The following is a 16,946-nucleotide window of genomic DNA, read 5'->3' as shown; positions in this document are numbered from 1 at the left end:
TAATTTCGTATAAAAGTGGCTAGAATTTCTTACAGCTTACCGATATACTTTATCCATAATAATTGTTACAGTTCTTTCTCTATTGTTGAGATTCTTTATTCTAAATTTTTTATAGTTTGATGAATAAGTCCTGTATCGCCTGTAAAGCAGCTTGAGAGCCTTTTTAACCACTGAATAGATGGTAATTTAAGTATTCCTTCCCTCAATGAAAGTTTATACAAAGATGTCGATGTTATTTTCCAAATAAGAGCCATTGCTGAAAATTAAAAGCGTCACTTTAAATTTATGCATTAAATTAACAACTATATTTACCAAGCGTGCCTTGGGAGTATTTCTTAGGTCCTTTTTTGGATTTACAAAATTCCAGTTGCTCAATTAAAAAAAGTAACGATGGTTTTAAGCTTCTATTGATATTTTTCACAATACTGTTGAGTTAGTCTCAGAGATCAAATTACATAACTGACTCGTTGACATAATGATAGCCCATGGAGCCAACTTAGATAAATGTCTCATTGCCATATGACCTCCATTAACATGCACTTCAAAGGTTATAAATGATTTAACTAAACGACAGAAGTTCAAATGAGGATAACGGGAAATCGCAAGGGCATAGAACAAGACGGATTGTTCTTTCCATTGAATCAGTACATCAAAAGGTAAATATCAATATGATTTTTTAACTGTGAAATGGTTTGGATTGTCTCTTTAAAAAAAAAACGGATTTCCAATTTTCTAGCCCATTAGCTTCAGCTTCATATTGGACCATACAACTCGTACTAGTTGAGCTCTCTTTGGGAACATTCCTGGAATAATGCTTTGGTAAACTCAAGGAGGTGGGCAAAAAAATGTAATAGTAGAACCGAAGGGTTGAGTTAAGAATTTAAAAAAACAGAATGGAGTTGCATAAGCAAGCATTAATTCTATCCTTTTGTTTTTATGTGTTTGTCCCCTAGATTGAATAGATGAAGAAATACATAAATGTTTTTAGTATCCCATATAGATGGAAAATGGAGTCATTCCCTAGATATAGTCGAATATATATCTATTCTAAATTCAAACATAGAAAATTGAATGGTATTGTATCAGATTTAAGTCTTTCTTAGAGTCGAGGGTAGAAAGAATTCTTCAGCCTCGAATTGATGCCCTGATTGTGGAATTGCTTGAGTCCATTCATGACGAAGATCTTCTTTCCTCGGGAATACATAAAATATAACTCCTGGATCCTTCCCTTCATTCTTATATCCGGTTCTACATCCAGGGACACAGCACATTTTGCATATTACACCAGCAGACTCAAGAGGATACCAGAATCAATATTTCCGCTAATTAAGTATTCAAAAGAGGGGAATTCAAAATACTACTGATGAATGATGCAGCTGTTTCTTCTCTAACTTATCCCCACCGATGTAAACTTTCCTTTCCTATAAAAACTAGTTCAAGTCCATGTGTATATATATGTCATTGTATTATCATATCTGGTATTATGTAAGAATTATAAATTGTTAAAAGTTGTCTAAATCGGTTAGTTAGAACTAGATTTATTATAGAAAAAAAAATAATAATACCTTTGTGTAATCAGCCATACCTAAATATTTAGTAAATTAATCATCCATAGTCAAAAAATAAGATATGTTGTTAAGTAAATTTAAGAATTTATAATTATTCCTCAAAAAGTTCCGAATGAAATGTAAATGTATATAGATAAATTATAAAATCAATGGGTATTAAGATACCAAAATTTAGTTTATTCAATGTTTAGACACTAAGTGTTGTCACATATCATTCAAAACAGTGTAAAACAAAATATTAAATGTGTACTACATGGGTGACCGCAGAATTATATACTTTTTGGGTTGGCTTAGGTTTTTTGTAGAAAAAAATTTTTTTTTTTTGAAAAATATTTCAAAAATCCATAGCTACTCTCAAAAAATTTAAAACTGCATATTTATGAAAAATTTTTTTTGTTGAAATTGCGTAGCTATTGAAAAAAAACCTAATTTTGTGTGTAAAATTTTTTCATCATAACAAAAAAAATTATAGGAAAAAGTAAAAATTCCTTTTGGGGGGGGCTGAGGATGCCCCTGAAACTTTTCTGTTTTATCAAACTTGTTTTTATTGCATTTTGAAAAAAAAGGAGATTATTTAGTAACACCTAAGATTAATGGAAATGCAAGGTTATACCATAACGCGTTTAAAACTTATGTTTGACTTCCACCACGTTTTTACAATTGTCGTCATAGTAGATGAGTGGTTGCGGGTTTTGTCCAAATCTTTTTTTCCTGACCCTTAGTCGGCACAATACATACGATTGAAAATTCTAGAATGCCCAATTACATGATGGTCTAACCTTGTAGTTCTATTAACCTTGGTCGCACTATATTTAGAATGATCATTTTTTTGATAGGATCATTCCCTTAAAGCAAAATCTTGCACCCGTTCAATGTCATATTTAATGGAGATGCTCTTTTGCCCTTTCAATCATTATTTTGTGCTTACTGAGTTCAAAGAAACTATCTTTCAAATCTATAACCAATATTTTTGTACTTGCGAAATATCCACTCCTGATTCAGATAATAAAATAAAGGAAATAAGCAACCAGCTTGTACTTATGAAATTTCAAATGGAGATGAAGTTCCCTGTAAGTTTCAAATGTCGTTGACTTTTGGAAAATGGTACAGCATCTACCAAATATATTGATACTGCTGAGATTAATCATCTCAATGTTTCCTTCCACATACCATTGGGAAGCAGCATTATCTGCAATCTCGATTTAAAAAAAATTGTAGCAGCTTTAACCGATTGAGGCTACTTCACACAACAGAGGCCCTTTAGATCGACTTTTCCATCGCAGAGCCTGACTTCAAATAAATTGTGCAGTAGAAGAAGTGTGCAAAATCACATTGAGTGTCAAGTAAATACAACATTACGATTCTGATAACTTCTGCTGAATAAAATATGCTGTTATTTAATAAAATTATTGTTAAAAAATAATAAATAACAGTCATTGCTCTGCAAATTATGCTTTTTATTCCTTAGTATATTACTATTTTCCATATTATCAAATGGATAATGGTTTCAGGGAGAAAATGAACGTTATTGGATTGTGTCCCTTGAAAAAATATTTGCACTAACTAATTCAAATAAAAAGCTTAAAATATTAACATATCTGTGGGGATAACATAAAAGCAAGCTGGGATAATTTTTCTCAATATTGTATGATAAAAGTATCCGTTGATATGAGAACTATCATTTATATTAATTCAAAGAAGTGATTAAGTCTTTCGGAACTGCGGTTTTTAAGGTTAACTGAACCTTATAAAAAAGGATAATTCGGTCGTTTTGATCATAAAAGATACTGAAGCACCATGATGAGAAAAATTTTTCTAATGAGAAGTGTATAAGTATTCACGTTGCGAGAATAACGAACAGAAGAAAGGGATTATCTGATTAAAAACAAGCTTCACTTACTGATGATTATGTTGATGATGTCAAAATTCAATTTAAAGTTCAAATACCGCACGATCAAATTAACTGAACTTGTATATAATATGTTCATGTAAATATTTTAAAAAATATTAATAACTAGTTAGACAGTTTTTTAGGGGTTTCATATTGTATTTGACTCTTTAAAAAATCATCTTCTGTTTCTCATTGAAGTAAAAACTTAAAATGCACTTTTTCATTCTCATCAAAAAAAAAAATCCCAACTTCCTTTTATGTCATCACCACACATATATTAAGGGTTTTGTTTAAAAATGAGTCACTTTGCAGTTGTTCAATTGCTTTAACAGCAAAAGAATTCATTTAAATTATAAATAATTTGGGACTTCATTTACAAAAGTATATTTTATTCAATGAAACAATGGATAATTTATTTATTATGACTATAGTAACAACCTTTTAATATTATTTTCCACAATAAAAATGAAAATAAATCAGTAATTTTAATTAAAAAATAAACCATTATTGCAACTAAACTAAAACTTTAAGAACCAAACAATTTTTTGTAAATGAATTTTTTATGATACACGCTTCCATTAAACTTCTTTGTATAAGAACAATTTAAAAACCAAGGCGTTATTTCTTTTCAAATACTACCATTCAATTTGCGTAATTATTGATTTTTTTCCTCAAAACTTGGCTGAAAAGTATAAAAAGTTTTGAAGTGCCGAAAATCATCATTCCAAAGGAAAACTCTTGAAAACCATATTTGATATAAAAAAACTAATTACAGATTTGTTATCAGCGCAATAACTACTAGTAGAATCAGAAATGGAATTTAAAAGATTAAAAACAAGTAAAATTTTTTTGAATTGTGCTAATAATGATGAATAAGTAATAAGAAGATGTGACTTACAAAGATACAGAAAAATATAGAGGAGACAAAGATTTTATCTTAGTTGCTTGGCTTAGTTAAGATGAGTTCACGGAAGTGCTTTGGTCATATTTAGCACGCATGATTTCTCATTTTTCATTATAACTATCCTTCAGACAATCTTTACTGCGATAGCTCCTCTTATTTTTTTCAGGAGCTTTTGACAAAACCTCTCCTTGTTCAATAATTTCAGTATTTAGATTAAAATAAAATACTTGAAAAAAATTATTGATAAATGTTGTTGCTGTTTTTGTGTAGGAGCTACAAAGTAATTATTCCTGAATAGAAAAGATCTTCATTTCCATGCATTGTCCCTGGTATCTATTTTCTCAACGTCATCCCCTACGGTCTATGTAGAAGCAATGTATGCTTGACGGAGTCATACCAGGATCCTATTAAGTTATCAAATTCCTACCTTAAAAAGCCAATATGTCCATCACAGAATGAAGAATCAATGGAAGTCTCCATCTTAAAATCATCGCAAGCTCTTAAAGTTATAAAAGAGCAGCTCAGTAATCAAGGAGTTTACATGTTCGAGTTTGCTTTGATACACACATTCTATGCAGCAATCTCGCCCAAAATGCGTGCGGACTGGGAAGGACATAAATTTAAAGCAAAGCAAAATTATATACTCCAATATAAAATAAGTTTAAAAATGGAGCATCCCAAGGCCCCGGGGGCCACTGGAAGGATTGAAAATTTGGAGTCCTTCAATAACTGGCTTAGATTGTATAAAGTTCAGATCCCCTGCACAGACATGAGTGAAAAGATAGCTACGGCTAACATCTTCGTAATAGCAGAAAGAAGGGAACCATTTTTCTCTTTATGCGAGAATGATCACATCACATGGAGATGACTGGAAGCACTAGCCATAACATATAAAGAGGTGCAAATTTATGTCGGTCCAAAAATGTATGTTTAAAATGCTTAAAGTCATAAAGCATGGGTCATCTATGCAGTGTTAAATCTACGACAGTTCTGATCATTTACCCCTGGCGTGACTAAAAAATAAGTCCCGGGCAAGACCCTTGAGCAATAAAATATCAGCCAATGACAACAACACCACTAAAAGATCATTAAAGAGGAAATATGATAATAAACACGTAGATTTTGCTAAAATGGCAACGATAAAGAGTGAATAAATATGAACATCAATAGCTACGGCCTTCACCTCTCAAAAATATAAGTCCAGTGTGAGGAAAGGCAAAAATTTGATTGATTTATGTAATGTTAATTCTGTAAATAAAAATAACTCCTGAAGTACTCAATATACAGATGTCTATAGTTCATATCATATTGATAAGTCCACATGAACCTGAGGATAAATCAGTGTCAGCAATGGAGTTCTAAGCAGAGGAGCACATGAGAAACACAGGTATATATGATGCAATTCATTAGTTTTGGTATGTCGTACAGTTATTCAGTTGATTAGTTTTGTATTATTAGTTTGGCAATAACAATAAATCACACTTTACTCAATTAGTTAGGCTTCATGGGAGGATATTTAACTTCACAACCTGGGAGTTTCTTAATTCCAGTTGAAATTGCGTTAGATATGCAGGATCACCAGAGGCAGAAAATGTCGTGTTCCTTCAGAAGCGCCATTTTCTGGGGTTTTGTTGGAATCTGGCACACTCCCATATCCAAAAATGCATCGAATCATGAATGTGAGTGATTCATGCACATAGTTTTCCCGCCCTGAAAAGAGTGGGTATTTCCGTTGTTTTATTACAGTTGCATTTTTTTCTCCTTATTTCCTGCGGAGGTTTTTATCCTTTTTTGTTTTCCCTACTTTACGTAGGAGAGTTTTTTACAAACATGTTTTTTAAGGAAACATAAGTTTTGCCCCTTTTATATGTTCTGTTGAAATATAAACATTGTACTATTAACACCAAATTACTTTTGTCCGCGTCTGCTCTTTCTTCTCTTTTATTCATTATTTGGTTAATCATTGCTGTGATAACATTCCCTCTATTATAAATACTGTAGCAAATTTGTTGCTTACTTTAGTGGAATATTGAATTTAATTCATGTTATTATTAAATGCCTTAAAGCAGTTACCCTTACGCCTGGATTACAATTAATAGATGTGCATCTATCTATTGTGACTAGGACTACATAATTTTCGATTTGGATAGCTTAGCCACACTCCTTCTGATCCTCTCTTAAACTTTATGTTTTTTCAAAGGGATCCCACCTATTTGTGCCTCACTCAGTGCATTCCATCTCATTTAATAAAAGGATCCTTCATTGTACTGATTACCACAAACATCAAGGTCTATTATAGTGACTTCATACCTTATAATTGGCAAAGGAACTCATTATTCTAGTCTCTATTTACTTTTTTTGCCCACAAGTTCTGCAATATACCAGTGGGGCATGTAGTGGGCTCATAAACCAACACCAATTTACTGTTTTTTTATATGACTTCTTGAGTACAATTAAAAATTTTATTTATATGATCCATTTGACTTCCTACTGGGCTTGCAAAGGCGGCCAGCATCCAAAATGGGGGTGGGGGGATGTCTTAGGCTTAAAAGGTTTATGAGACATAACTATAAATTGCAAAATACCATTTGTTGAAGTTAAATAGTAGTTATGTGCCACGATATACATTGCAGACAAAACAATTGAGAAAAGAGCGGCACATTATCTTTAAAAGTCTAGAATCATCTTCCACTTGTTTTCTAATGACAAAAGAGGCATACAAGTTGAGTTCCTACTCGAGTTTTATGAAGTAAATAAAAAACTCGGCTGGTGGCCATAAAAAGCTGAGTGTTACTTGGAACTCGATAAAAGCTTGGAAACCGTCAAATATTCAAGTTGTAACTACTACTTAAACTAAGAAGATAATTATAGCACTAAGTTATACTTTACTACTGAAATGATTTAAGTGCTGAAGGAATAGAGATTATGCTTAATGTTAAATCTCAAATGAATTAGTAGTCATAAGATTGAAAATAAAAATTTGAACATGAACATTTATGTTTAATAGCAAACCGTCTCTCATACATAGAGATACATACATTTTTGCAAACTGGAACCAAGTTTGTCGTATTTCTATTGGTCTATTTCTCTGTTGTTTTTTATTTACTTCATAAAACTCGAGTAACAATTTACAAGTTTTGCTCGTCGCACATCACTACTTTTTAACCTCAACAAATGCTATTTTGCTATTTATAGTTCTGGCTCTTAAACTTGATGGTTATTATTTATTAATATTCAGTTCTTAATAAACATTGTTTGGTGTTCTATAATTTGTTAATTGTTTAAAATTGAGTTGACTATTTTTTTTAGACGTAATGATTTTACAAAAAAGCGTACAGACGATAAAAATATTGGTGCCAGGGATTAAAATAACATTGTATGAGTGAGGGTATTATGCAGTTTCCAACTTAATTTTTTATTATTATTTTACACGCATTAGGAGGAAAATTTTTTTTTACATATCTACAAATAACTAATAATATATTATAAATAAAATAAAGTTATAAGTAGGCACTTAAACAAAATAATTTTTAATAACTTTGTTTCTATTATATTCTGTCACATTATACATTCTTATAAAAAGATGATCCCTAACTTAAAGATTACAAATTCAATTTTTGCTAACTTTTTTGTAATGGACTTATACAATAATGAGATGTTAATATGAGCTCAAGAAGAAGGCGGAAGTAACACATAAGGTATTACGAATTAAGACCATAGTTGATATCACCTTTCTGTTACATTATTTATGAGCAAGATATAAATTACTATTTTAAGGCGTAGAATCTTATACATTTAAAATAGTATTAGTACATGAAAAATATTATAATTATATTTGAATTTATCTTTGTCTTTAAATCAATTTACACTAAAAATAGATATATTTTTTTTTTTTAGTGGTAGATGTTAATTCACTCATGACTTATTAAATAATGTACAGAAAAGAAGAAAGAGCATTCATTAACCATTTATTTTTTTAAACGGTAAACTTATTTTTTACTTTTTTTAATTATATTATTTAAAGGAAATTATGAAGAGTCCTCCCGTCTAAACACTTACTTAAAAAAATATTTTATGCAAAATCTTTTATTTCTCATTTGAACAATGTTGTTCAGATGGAACAGGCATTCATTTTAGAATGTGACTTTATCTAGATTCTATAATAATTGAAACAAGATGAAAATTTGCACAAACTCACTTAGCTTTCCCAATTTGGATTTCAAGCAGAAAAAAAATCATTCATATTATATGAGATTGAGTTACTGCGCCTTGTTTCAATCTACAAATTAGTAAAACTCATTAGCAAGGTTGTGTCTGGTTCAGTGGTTCTATCGGTCCCGGTTCTTTCAATTCAACAGTTTCTATCTTGTTTCAGCTTTATCGTCTCCGTTCCGGTCTTCGGTCTCGGTTCTTTTTTACACATGCTCAGTTTGGTAGCAGGCACTAAAAGCAAGGGGCGTCGCTAGAACATTTGGGGCCAAGAAATATTATAATATACGAACAGGGCCGTAGCTACCTTATACGTAGTACCCAAGTTCCAGCAGGGGAACCGAAAAATAATGTTGCTTAAAACAAAACAAAATCAAAGTGAGGCCATGAGTGGAGGCTCGTGAGGGATACACACGTAGATGGAGAATTGAGGATTGCTTTCATTTAACACATACATAGTACACATGTTTCATTTAAAGGGGGCCTCGACTAAAGATGTATTAGTGTAGGGGTCCTTAGCATAGTAAAGTTTGAGAAACCCTGACTTAGGAAATATTATAGGACACTAACAAGCTTAGTGGCGGGTCTGGATCCATAATCTACCCTACCTTTTCCCTCTATTATTTACACCGCCTGGTGCCTAAAACCACTTTTTTATATCCCTTAGTCTTTTGAAACTCAGATACAACTGTATCACCAACAATAAAAAAATCAGAAAATTGACTTTTTTATTAAAACTAATTTATTTTTTATAATATATATTATATTTTCTATTTATATTCTATATAGGAACAAAGCACAAGAACCGAGGACGATAAGTAATATATTGCAATATCGGTTCCACTTTGTCAGTTCCGGTTCTAGCAGTTGAAGAACCTGAACTGCTAGACCGGTAATGGCACAACCTTGCAGTCATTGTTTCTTATTATGTTTACATATTATTATTTGACGGTATTATGATAGTTCACGGTAGTTGAGTAAATGCCCAATTTTTTTATCATTTCATTTTTGTATTAAAAAATAGCTGAGTATTAAACTTCAAGCGCTTACTTGAAGGTTTATAAATTTTAAATAAAAAAACTGTAATCTGTACAACAAATATTTCACATTGAACAAAAATTGTATTACAAAATAATGAAATAACATATACTTGTACCTGATATGCTAGGGCATTCATGATGATATGATACGGGATTATTCCTAAAGGATGAATTTCTTTCATCAGCACGTTAGCAGGAATCATATGGAAATTGATATACTCCAGAAAAGTTCCTAAAACTTCAGAAAGTTTTGAATTTGCAGAATCACAATACTTTTTACTCCACATCAAGACTGCCTATATAACCAATATTTACATGAATAATTATGCATTTTAATCAGATAATATATAAGAAAAGATATCCACGCATGTTGATTGATTTCATTTTACAAAAAGAATATGAATTTTTGTTATACATTAGGTAAATTTGAATACTAATATATATGATAACAACTTAAGGACATAATCAATTTAAGTTCCAACTAATCATCAAACATATTGCCTAGAGAATGTTCAATTTAATTTTTCGAATTGGATGTTAAAGTGTAACTTATTTCGTTTATTTATCAAGAAGAAAAAATTATTTAATAGCTATGATGTATCAATTTAGAGCAGGGAATCGATAGCTGTTATGTTATGGATACAAATTCTAATTAAAAAAACTTAGCGTCATTCAATGATCAATTTTAAAAAAAAGTCAGACTTATTTCATATTTGTGTTAGATATAAGTACTACTCAAAAATAAGATTTTGGATATATCATTCAATCAAACCATGAGTTCGTAGCTTATTAAATTGAAGATGTTAACATTTCAATCATGTTTTTTGTTATAATATCTAATTAACTATCTATACCTAAAAAGGAGCCATGTCATAGGCTTGATATTGGAACTAAATAATTTCATAAAAACTGGAATCTATTATTTTCAGAGGCCTAATTTTTTATATAGGTATATGTGTGATGTTTAAATCTAATAAATATGACAAATAATCGACAAATTGCCTTTTAAACTTAAATTATGGCATTGTAGTAATTTCTCAGTTTATTTACACCATTGGTAGCGAGCTTACTTAAACCTTTGCTTACAGGTTTATGGTATGATATGGTTGGGCGAACAAAAGTTCAATGGTGGGCGCTTGAATATCCCCTCCCCCCCCTCTAAACCTTGTAATCTCCTTTTAAGAAAAGTGTGCAAGGACATATCAAAGAAAACCTCACTAACACAAAAATACCTTTTGTATTTTGTTGTTAGCTATCGATTCCCTGCTCTAAATTGATACATCATAGCTATTAAATAATTTTTTCTTCTTGATAAATAAACGAAATAATAAGATAAACAATACTTATGCTCCGTTTCCAAAAATACAATTACTTGTTAATCATTCGTTGTATTATCATACGCTTCTAATAATATATTACGAAGCAATATTATAATACATGTAGGAATTCGACTTGTATAGATGATATTAATTATTCTTCATAGTACGTTGTATTCCTTTTCTTGTTTTTCCTTTTGATTTTCGTAAAAAGGAATGATCATTTTACTCAGTTTAAGTAAAGATATTTAAATCTTAACATTGGGGAACCAGGCGTCATATCCTGCCTCCTAAAAAATCTCATTCTGATGGTCAAAACCATTCGGACAATGTCCCTCTGATCGAACAAAAGTACGTGGCAGAAGAGATCAACAATTTAACTCTTGCTGTTGCAGAATTACGTCTTCCAAAATTCTCAGTGATGGATCCGAAAAATTGGTTTCGAAGAATTACGCTGGATTTTTTTATGAGGAAGATCAATCAAGATCCAACCTAATTTTGTTTAATAACTTCAGCATTACCTGGTGTAGTTTTTAAGTCTATCCTTATAAAGAAGGAAGGTATCATGTATGATGGTGCAAAAAAGGCAATTTTACAGAAATATAGTCTCTCTCCATTAAACAGAATTTAAAAAAATTCTGAAATTCTGTGCAATTCATCGGGATTTTCTCCTGGGGAAGTTATAAGTAAAGTTGAGCGTCTCTTTAATGAGGAATACATCCATGATTTGCGTCATCTTTACTTAGGGAGGCCCTCATCACAAATGTACGTAAAGGCCAGCAAGGATACTTTAGAGCACAGTGCTATTCGATTGAAGAGTTGAAGTAAATTAGTTTTGCAGCCAAACAATTTAACGATACACATATTTCCATTCTTGAAGAGTCGTCCACTTCGCCTCCTATCAATCATGTTTCAAAAAACCTCTTCATAATACGTCCAAATTTACTAAATCTATGGAAAAAAAAAGATATCTGCTATTATCATTCTAAATTTGGAATGAACGCAACTACTAGTTCAGGAACAAGTTGAATTTTACATACTTGTTTCAAAAAACAAAATTTCCCTCGGTTGCACGGGACTGAGGTTGTAAATAAACCATCAAACTTCTTTTTCATCAAAGAGAATTCAAATTTGATTAACTTTCTGGTAGATTCATAAGCCCAAGTCTCAGTTATGCCATTTACAAAATATAAGTCGTATTCGAGAAAAACTCTCCCCTATTATTGGATATAGAGGAGCCTCATTGATGTTATTTGTATAACAACTTTAACTCTCAATCTAAAAAATCTAGGATATTTCCAATGGAAATTTATTGTGGTACAAAGTGATCGTCCAATTTAGAGTGTAGATTTTTTATATAATTTCAGATTTAGAATTGATATCTTCAATAAAAAGTTATTCCAAGATTAACCGTGCTTCATTACAGAACTATCAAAGACTCAATAAATCAAATCGAAGTATAATGGTTTCTTTGATAATTAAAGATTAACTGAAACAAATCCAGCTCACGAAGTTGAACACCATATCGAGAAGAAAAGTCCTTCTTGCTTTACAAAATTACGCAAGTTGGATTAGTTGGATTTATGCAAGACCAAAATAACGAATTGTTGAAGAACAGAATCCTACAAACGTCTTCTTCTAACTTTTCTTCCTCTATTCACTTCGTTCCAAACCCCACAAGAAGCTGGCGAATGTGCGGCGACTATAGTCAATTAAATAGGATGACAGACCTTGATCTGTATTCCCTCCCAAATCTAAGAGATTTGGTGGCTAATCTAAAAAGTATGACTGTTTTTAGTAACATGGATTTACACAGAGCGTATAACCAAATACCTATGAATAGCAGATCTATAATTTGGTTTATATGAATATTTGAATATGCCTTTTGGTCTTAAAAATGCTACTCAGACATTTCAGAGACTCATTGATTCAATTCTCTAGGAATTCCAAAAGTTTAGTGTACTTTGATGATATCCTTGCCGCTTCAGAGTCGATAGATGAGCATTGGAAAACGTTCAACGTGGTTTTATCAAGACTTAAAACAGCTGGTATGATCTAGAGTAGTATAGGAGTTCGGCTTGTATAAATGATATTAATTATTGTATTCATTTTCTTGTTCTTTCTTTTTTATTTTCGTAAAAAGGAATGATCATTTTACTCAGTTAAAAAAAAGATATTTAAATTTTAACATACAGTATCGAAAAAATACAAAATAAGATTTTAATATTATGAAATACATATATATATAAAGTTGTGAGACAAACTCTCCATCAATTAATTTTGCTTTTTTTTTATCTTTGCTATCCAGAACACCAAAAAGTCCAAACACAATGGCTTCATGACTGAATGGAGAAATTGAAGACATTTCTATGCATTGATCTGGGCGATAAGAAGCACATTCATAATCAAATCAATGAAGACAAGAAAATATGTTAATATTTTCTAATGGATAAAATGGCCCTAGAGAACAGGAACAACCATTTTCTAGATTGCCTTCAATTCTACATTCTTCTTCTACATCCACATAACGAAATGTGACGTCTACATTTCAGAAGTTCGGATAACAGAGACATCCTCAATGGATAAAGAACAAATCTTGGAGTCCATGAAGAAAATATGATATTTGTAATTTTCCAATTACTTCAAATTCAGACATAATTGCTCTACTTGTAGAAGTAGTTCGATCAGTATAAAATAATATCAAAATCTTTTACTGGGCTCACTATTAGAAAATAGAAAATTACAAAAGAATGTAAGGTAACATTCTCAGGATGTAATTGACTGCACTAGTTCCATCTATTTCAAGTTTACTCCCATTTGCGGTTAACGTATCACATTTGACTGTGATGAGGTCAGAATCATGGAATCCAGACCTAAATAATTCTTTTTTTGGCCAAAGACAAGACTGAGCCCCTGTGTCGGTCACCACTATCACATGGGAATGGGGAAATTCGAGGATCCTTTGCTTCTATTTCTTCATATTTCTACTTTTTATTCGATATTGACACTGTGGCTGTAGGATAGTTTTCTGGCTTTACACTTTTTCAAGTGTGCCCAGAGTATGTTAGGTGTGGTATGGAAGCTGTGATGATTTTATAACTAGTATATGATAGTATCGATACGCTCATGTTCAGTACCAAGGGGTTTGTCTCATTTGATGATCAGTTTGGAGTGTTTATATTTTCTGTCTTTGACATCGTCCCCTCCTTTTGCCAGTATTCTAGACATATTTTATGTGGTCGCTTACTTCGATTTCTACCTATATCTGTGAATAAGTCAAACAATCCTAAAGCTGCATTTGTTGCCACATTCATTGACAGGACATGCAGGACAGTTTAAACTCTGACATGATCGCCGTTGTGGGAGTAAAGTGCAAGGAAGGACACTTATGGTCAAAGAATTTCATGACCGTCTCACAAGTGGATTGAATTATATTCAGTAGCCCGGCTCATTTGATACATAATGACACCGGAATTACAGCTAGTTTACAGATTGATTCTAAAACTTTATCCTCGCATTGTGACAAAATCTTTGGATCTTTCTTTAGCAAAAACATCACCCAGTGATTCTTTGCAGCATTGAAACAATTTTGGAATGATCCCACTCTTTTTCAATCGTGTATTTTGCTTTAACAGATCCCATCCGATATTGAAGCTTATCCAAGTTTCTTCCGACGTATGTAGACCTATCGACGGCCTCTCTAGTCGTGATACACAAGTTTTGATAGATTCTCCTCCAAATTGATTGTAGTTCACATTGTGGCTGTTATACATTACTATAGCTGCAGCCTTAGACCCATGTTTAATCGTCGCTTGGCAACCGGTAATTTGACATTTCATTTTAGGTGACATCCTGATATTTGTTCAACATAAACAAAAGCCCTCTTTTTAGAACGTATATATTTATTCATTAAAGATGGTGAACAACTGTGATGTAGATTAATATTAATATTAGATAATAATGAGTATTAAAGTAACTTGCAAAGAATATTATAATACAGATTAAACATAAGGATTCTAACTGTAACCATTTTCTCTCATCTTCAATAAGCTACTCTTCATCTTTTCCAATGTATCGTGGTGGATTATTGATCGCCCGGTGCGAGCATGTATATATAGTTTAATGATGTATCCAATATTCAGAGCATCAAGAAAATTATGAATGCAGAAAAATTCTCTCAGCTTCAACAAGAAATACTTAGATACTTATTCCATGCTTAGAACAAAGGAATCGCCGTCTTCCTCTTTCAATAAAGAGCCATATGTATCATACCTAGATTGTCATTCATATTCCTTTCAATAATAAATAATAAGATGTGTCAAAGGTTGGAGCAGAAATTGAATTGAAGGAATTCAGAGCACTCATTACAAATATTGGAAACTGTTCGGAAAAAAGGGCCAAAATAGAGAAATATGAAATAAATTCAAGACTTTTGGATATTTTACTCTACAAGGTAAATCAGAATATTGTATTAATGGAAATGGAAGATAAATGATTGAAAAATGCCATCTCATCCTACACTCAATTTGAGAAAAAATCCATCTACTTTACTGTCGTGTTAATTCACAATATATGTGTGTGAAATGCGTGTGTAAGTACATAACCAACCTCAGGGCCTTAATCAAAGAATAAATTACAAATTGAACAAAATTTCAAGTTTTACACGATATATACACCAATTAGATTTTACAAATTGCTAAAATTGTTTTGTTATAAATTACTTTACGGGTTATGAATAATTAATCAATTGAGAATGTTCATATCTATCGAATTTAAGCATCTTAGACATTTTAAAATATGTTATGCGTATTATTGTTAACTAAGGTAGTTCAATATCATACACAACAGATTTAATATCTTTTTATGAGTAATTGATTCATAAAAATTAATACACCTAATTAATGTAATCCCGAGATCAACTCATCGTATGTGTGAAGGTGAATTGCTGAATATACTTACACGCCCGTATTTTCTTTTTTTTTATTATTATAGTCCTTCATTCCAATTTTAATACAATAGCTTCTTCTATGCACAAAATCTCTTCTATTTCAGTAATTTCTTGTATATTGAAAAAAATGAAAAGCGAATAAAAATTAGAAGTTAAAAGAAGGTGCAGATAATATTGAAATGGTTTCAACGTTTTGAAAGTTCGAATCAGTGTTTACACCATATAATCATAGAGAATTAATTAAAATTACGTCATATAGTTAACATTGAAGGGAAACAAAAACATTCCTGGATTATATTAAATTAAATTATGATTCTTCGCCGAGACTTGAAGGAATCTTTTCGTCATTATCTAAGGAAAAACATAAAAGTCATCTTTGAATAGACACTCATGGTTATATTAATTTATCTTTTTAATTACAAAAAATTATACAATTTTATTTATCAAGTAATTATAAAGAAAAAATTTCATAAAAAAGTATTGCTTAAAATATTATAAACTGTAAAACGTTATCATAAAATGGGGTACTTCTCCAATAATATCCATCTAATTCAATATGAATTATATACAATACAAGTGAATAAAAAACTATATACATTTTTTAATAACGAAAAAATTTATATTTTAATTAATAAATCATATTCTTGTATTAAAAGAAATTTTATTCATATAATGAATTGTATTTGTTATTAAAAACAGGGTCTAATATTTTAATATCAAATGATTCATTCCATGAAGAATATTTGAATGAATTTTCAACAGGGATAAAGTACAACAATTGCGTTTATCTGAAAATTTAAGAAAATATATTATGAACTAAGTTATTTTGTTTGAATTAATGTAACGAGGAGTGCGAAAAGGTTCCTTCTATTCCTGACGAAGAATCATAATTTAATTAAATGAAATCGAGGAATGATTTTGTTTCTATTCAATATTATATGACATAATTGAAATGTCTTATAATTTTATGTTTCTAACTTTTGATTCACACTGATTTGAACATTGAAACCGTTCCAATAGGGCATGAGCAAATTAAAAAAATATATATTCTCCGCAAGGGGTGTGACTTT

At 31.0% G+C, this 16,946-nt stretch overlaps 1 protein-coding gene across 9 annotated transcripts in view; it reads right to left on the bottom strand.

Moving 5' to 3' along the window:
• gprs (speckle type BTB/POZ protein) overlaps positions 1 to 16,946 on the bottom strand; it is a 54,927-nt gene that overhangs the window by 35,027 nt on the left and 2,954 nt on the right. For 4 of the 9 annotated variants that reach the window (XR_011782297.1, XM_071891853.1, XM_071891855.1 and 1 more), the window contains one exon: positions 9,729 to 9,908. The exons of 2 other annotated variants lie outside the window; for them this stretch is intronic. Coding sequence is in view for 3 of the 7 variants with exons in the window: in XM_071891853.1 (XP_071747954.1) it covers positions 9,729 to 9,908 (180 nt within the window). In the remaining 4 variants the exon portion in view is untranslated. Of the gene's footprint in view, positions 1 to 40; positions 257 to 312; positions 6,074 to 9,728; positions 9,909 to 16,946 lie in introns of all 9 variants that reach the window. 3 more of the 9 variants (XR_011782294.1, XR_011782295.1, XR_011782296.1) reach the window with 2 other exon arrangements.

This window comes from Lepeophtheirus salmonis, chromosome 12 (genome assembly GCF_016086655.4).
Source record: "Lepeophtheirus salmonis chromosome 12, UVic_Lsal_1.4, whole genome shotgun sequence".
Taxonomy (NCBI): domain Eukaryota; kingdom Metazoa; phylum Arthropoda; class Copepoda; order Siphonostomatoida; family Caligidae; genus Lepeophtheirus; species Lepeophtheirus salmonis.
Note: the sequence above shows the minus strand (reverse complement) of the source record. Positions and strands in the feature narration are given on the sequence as shown.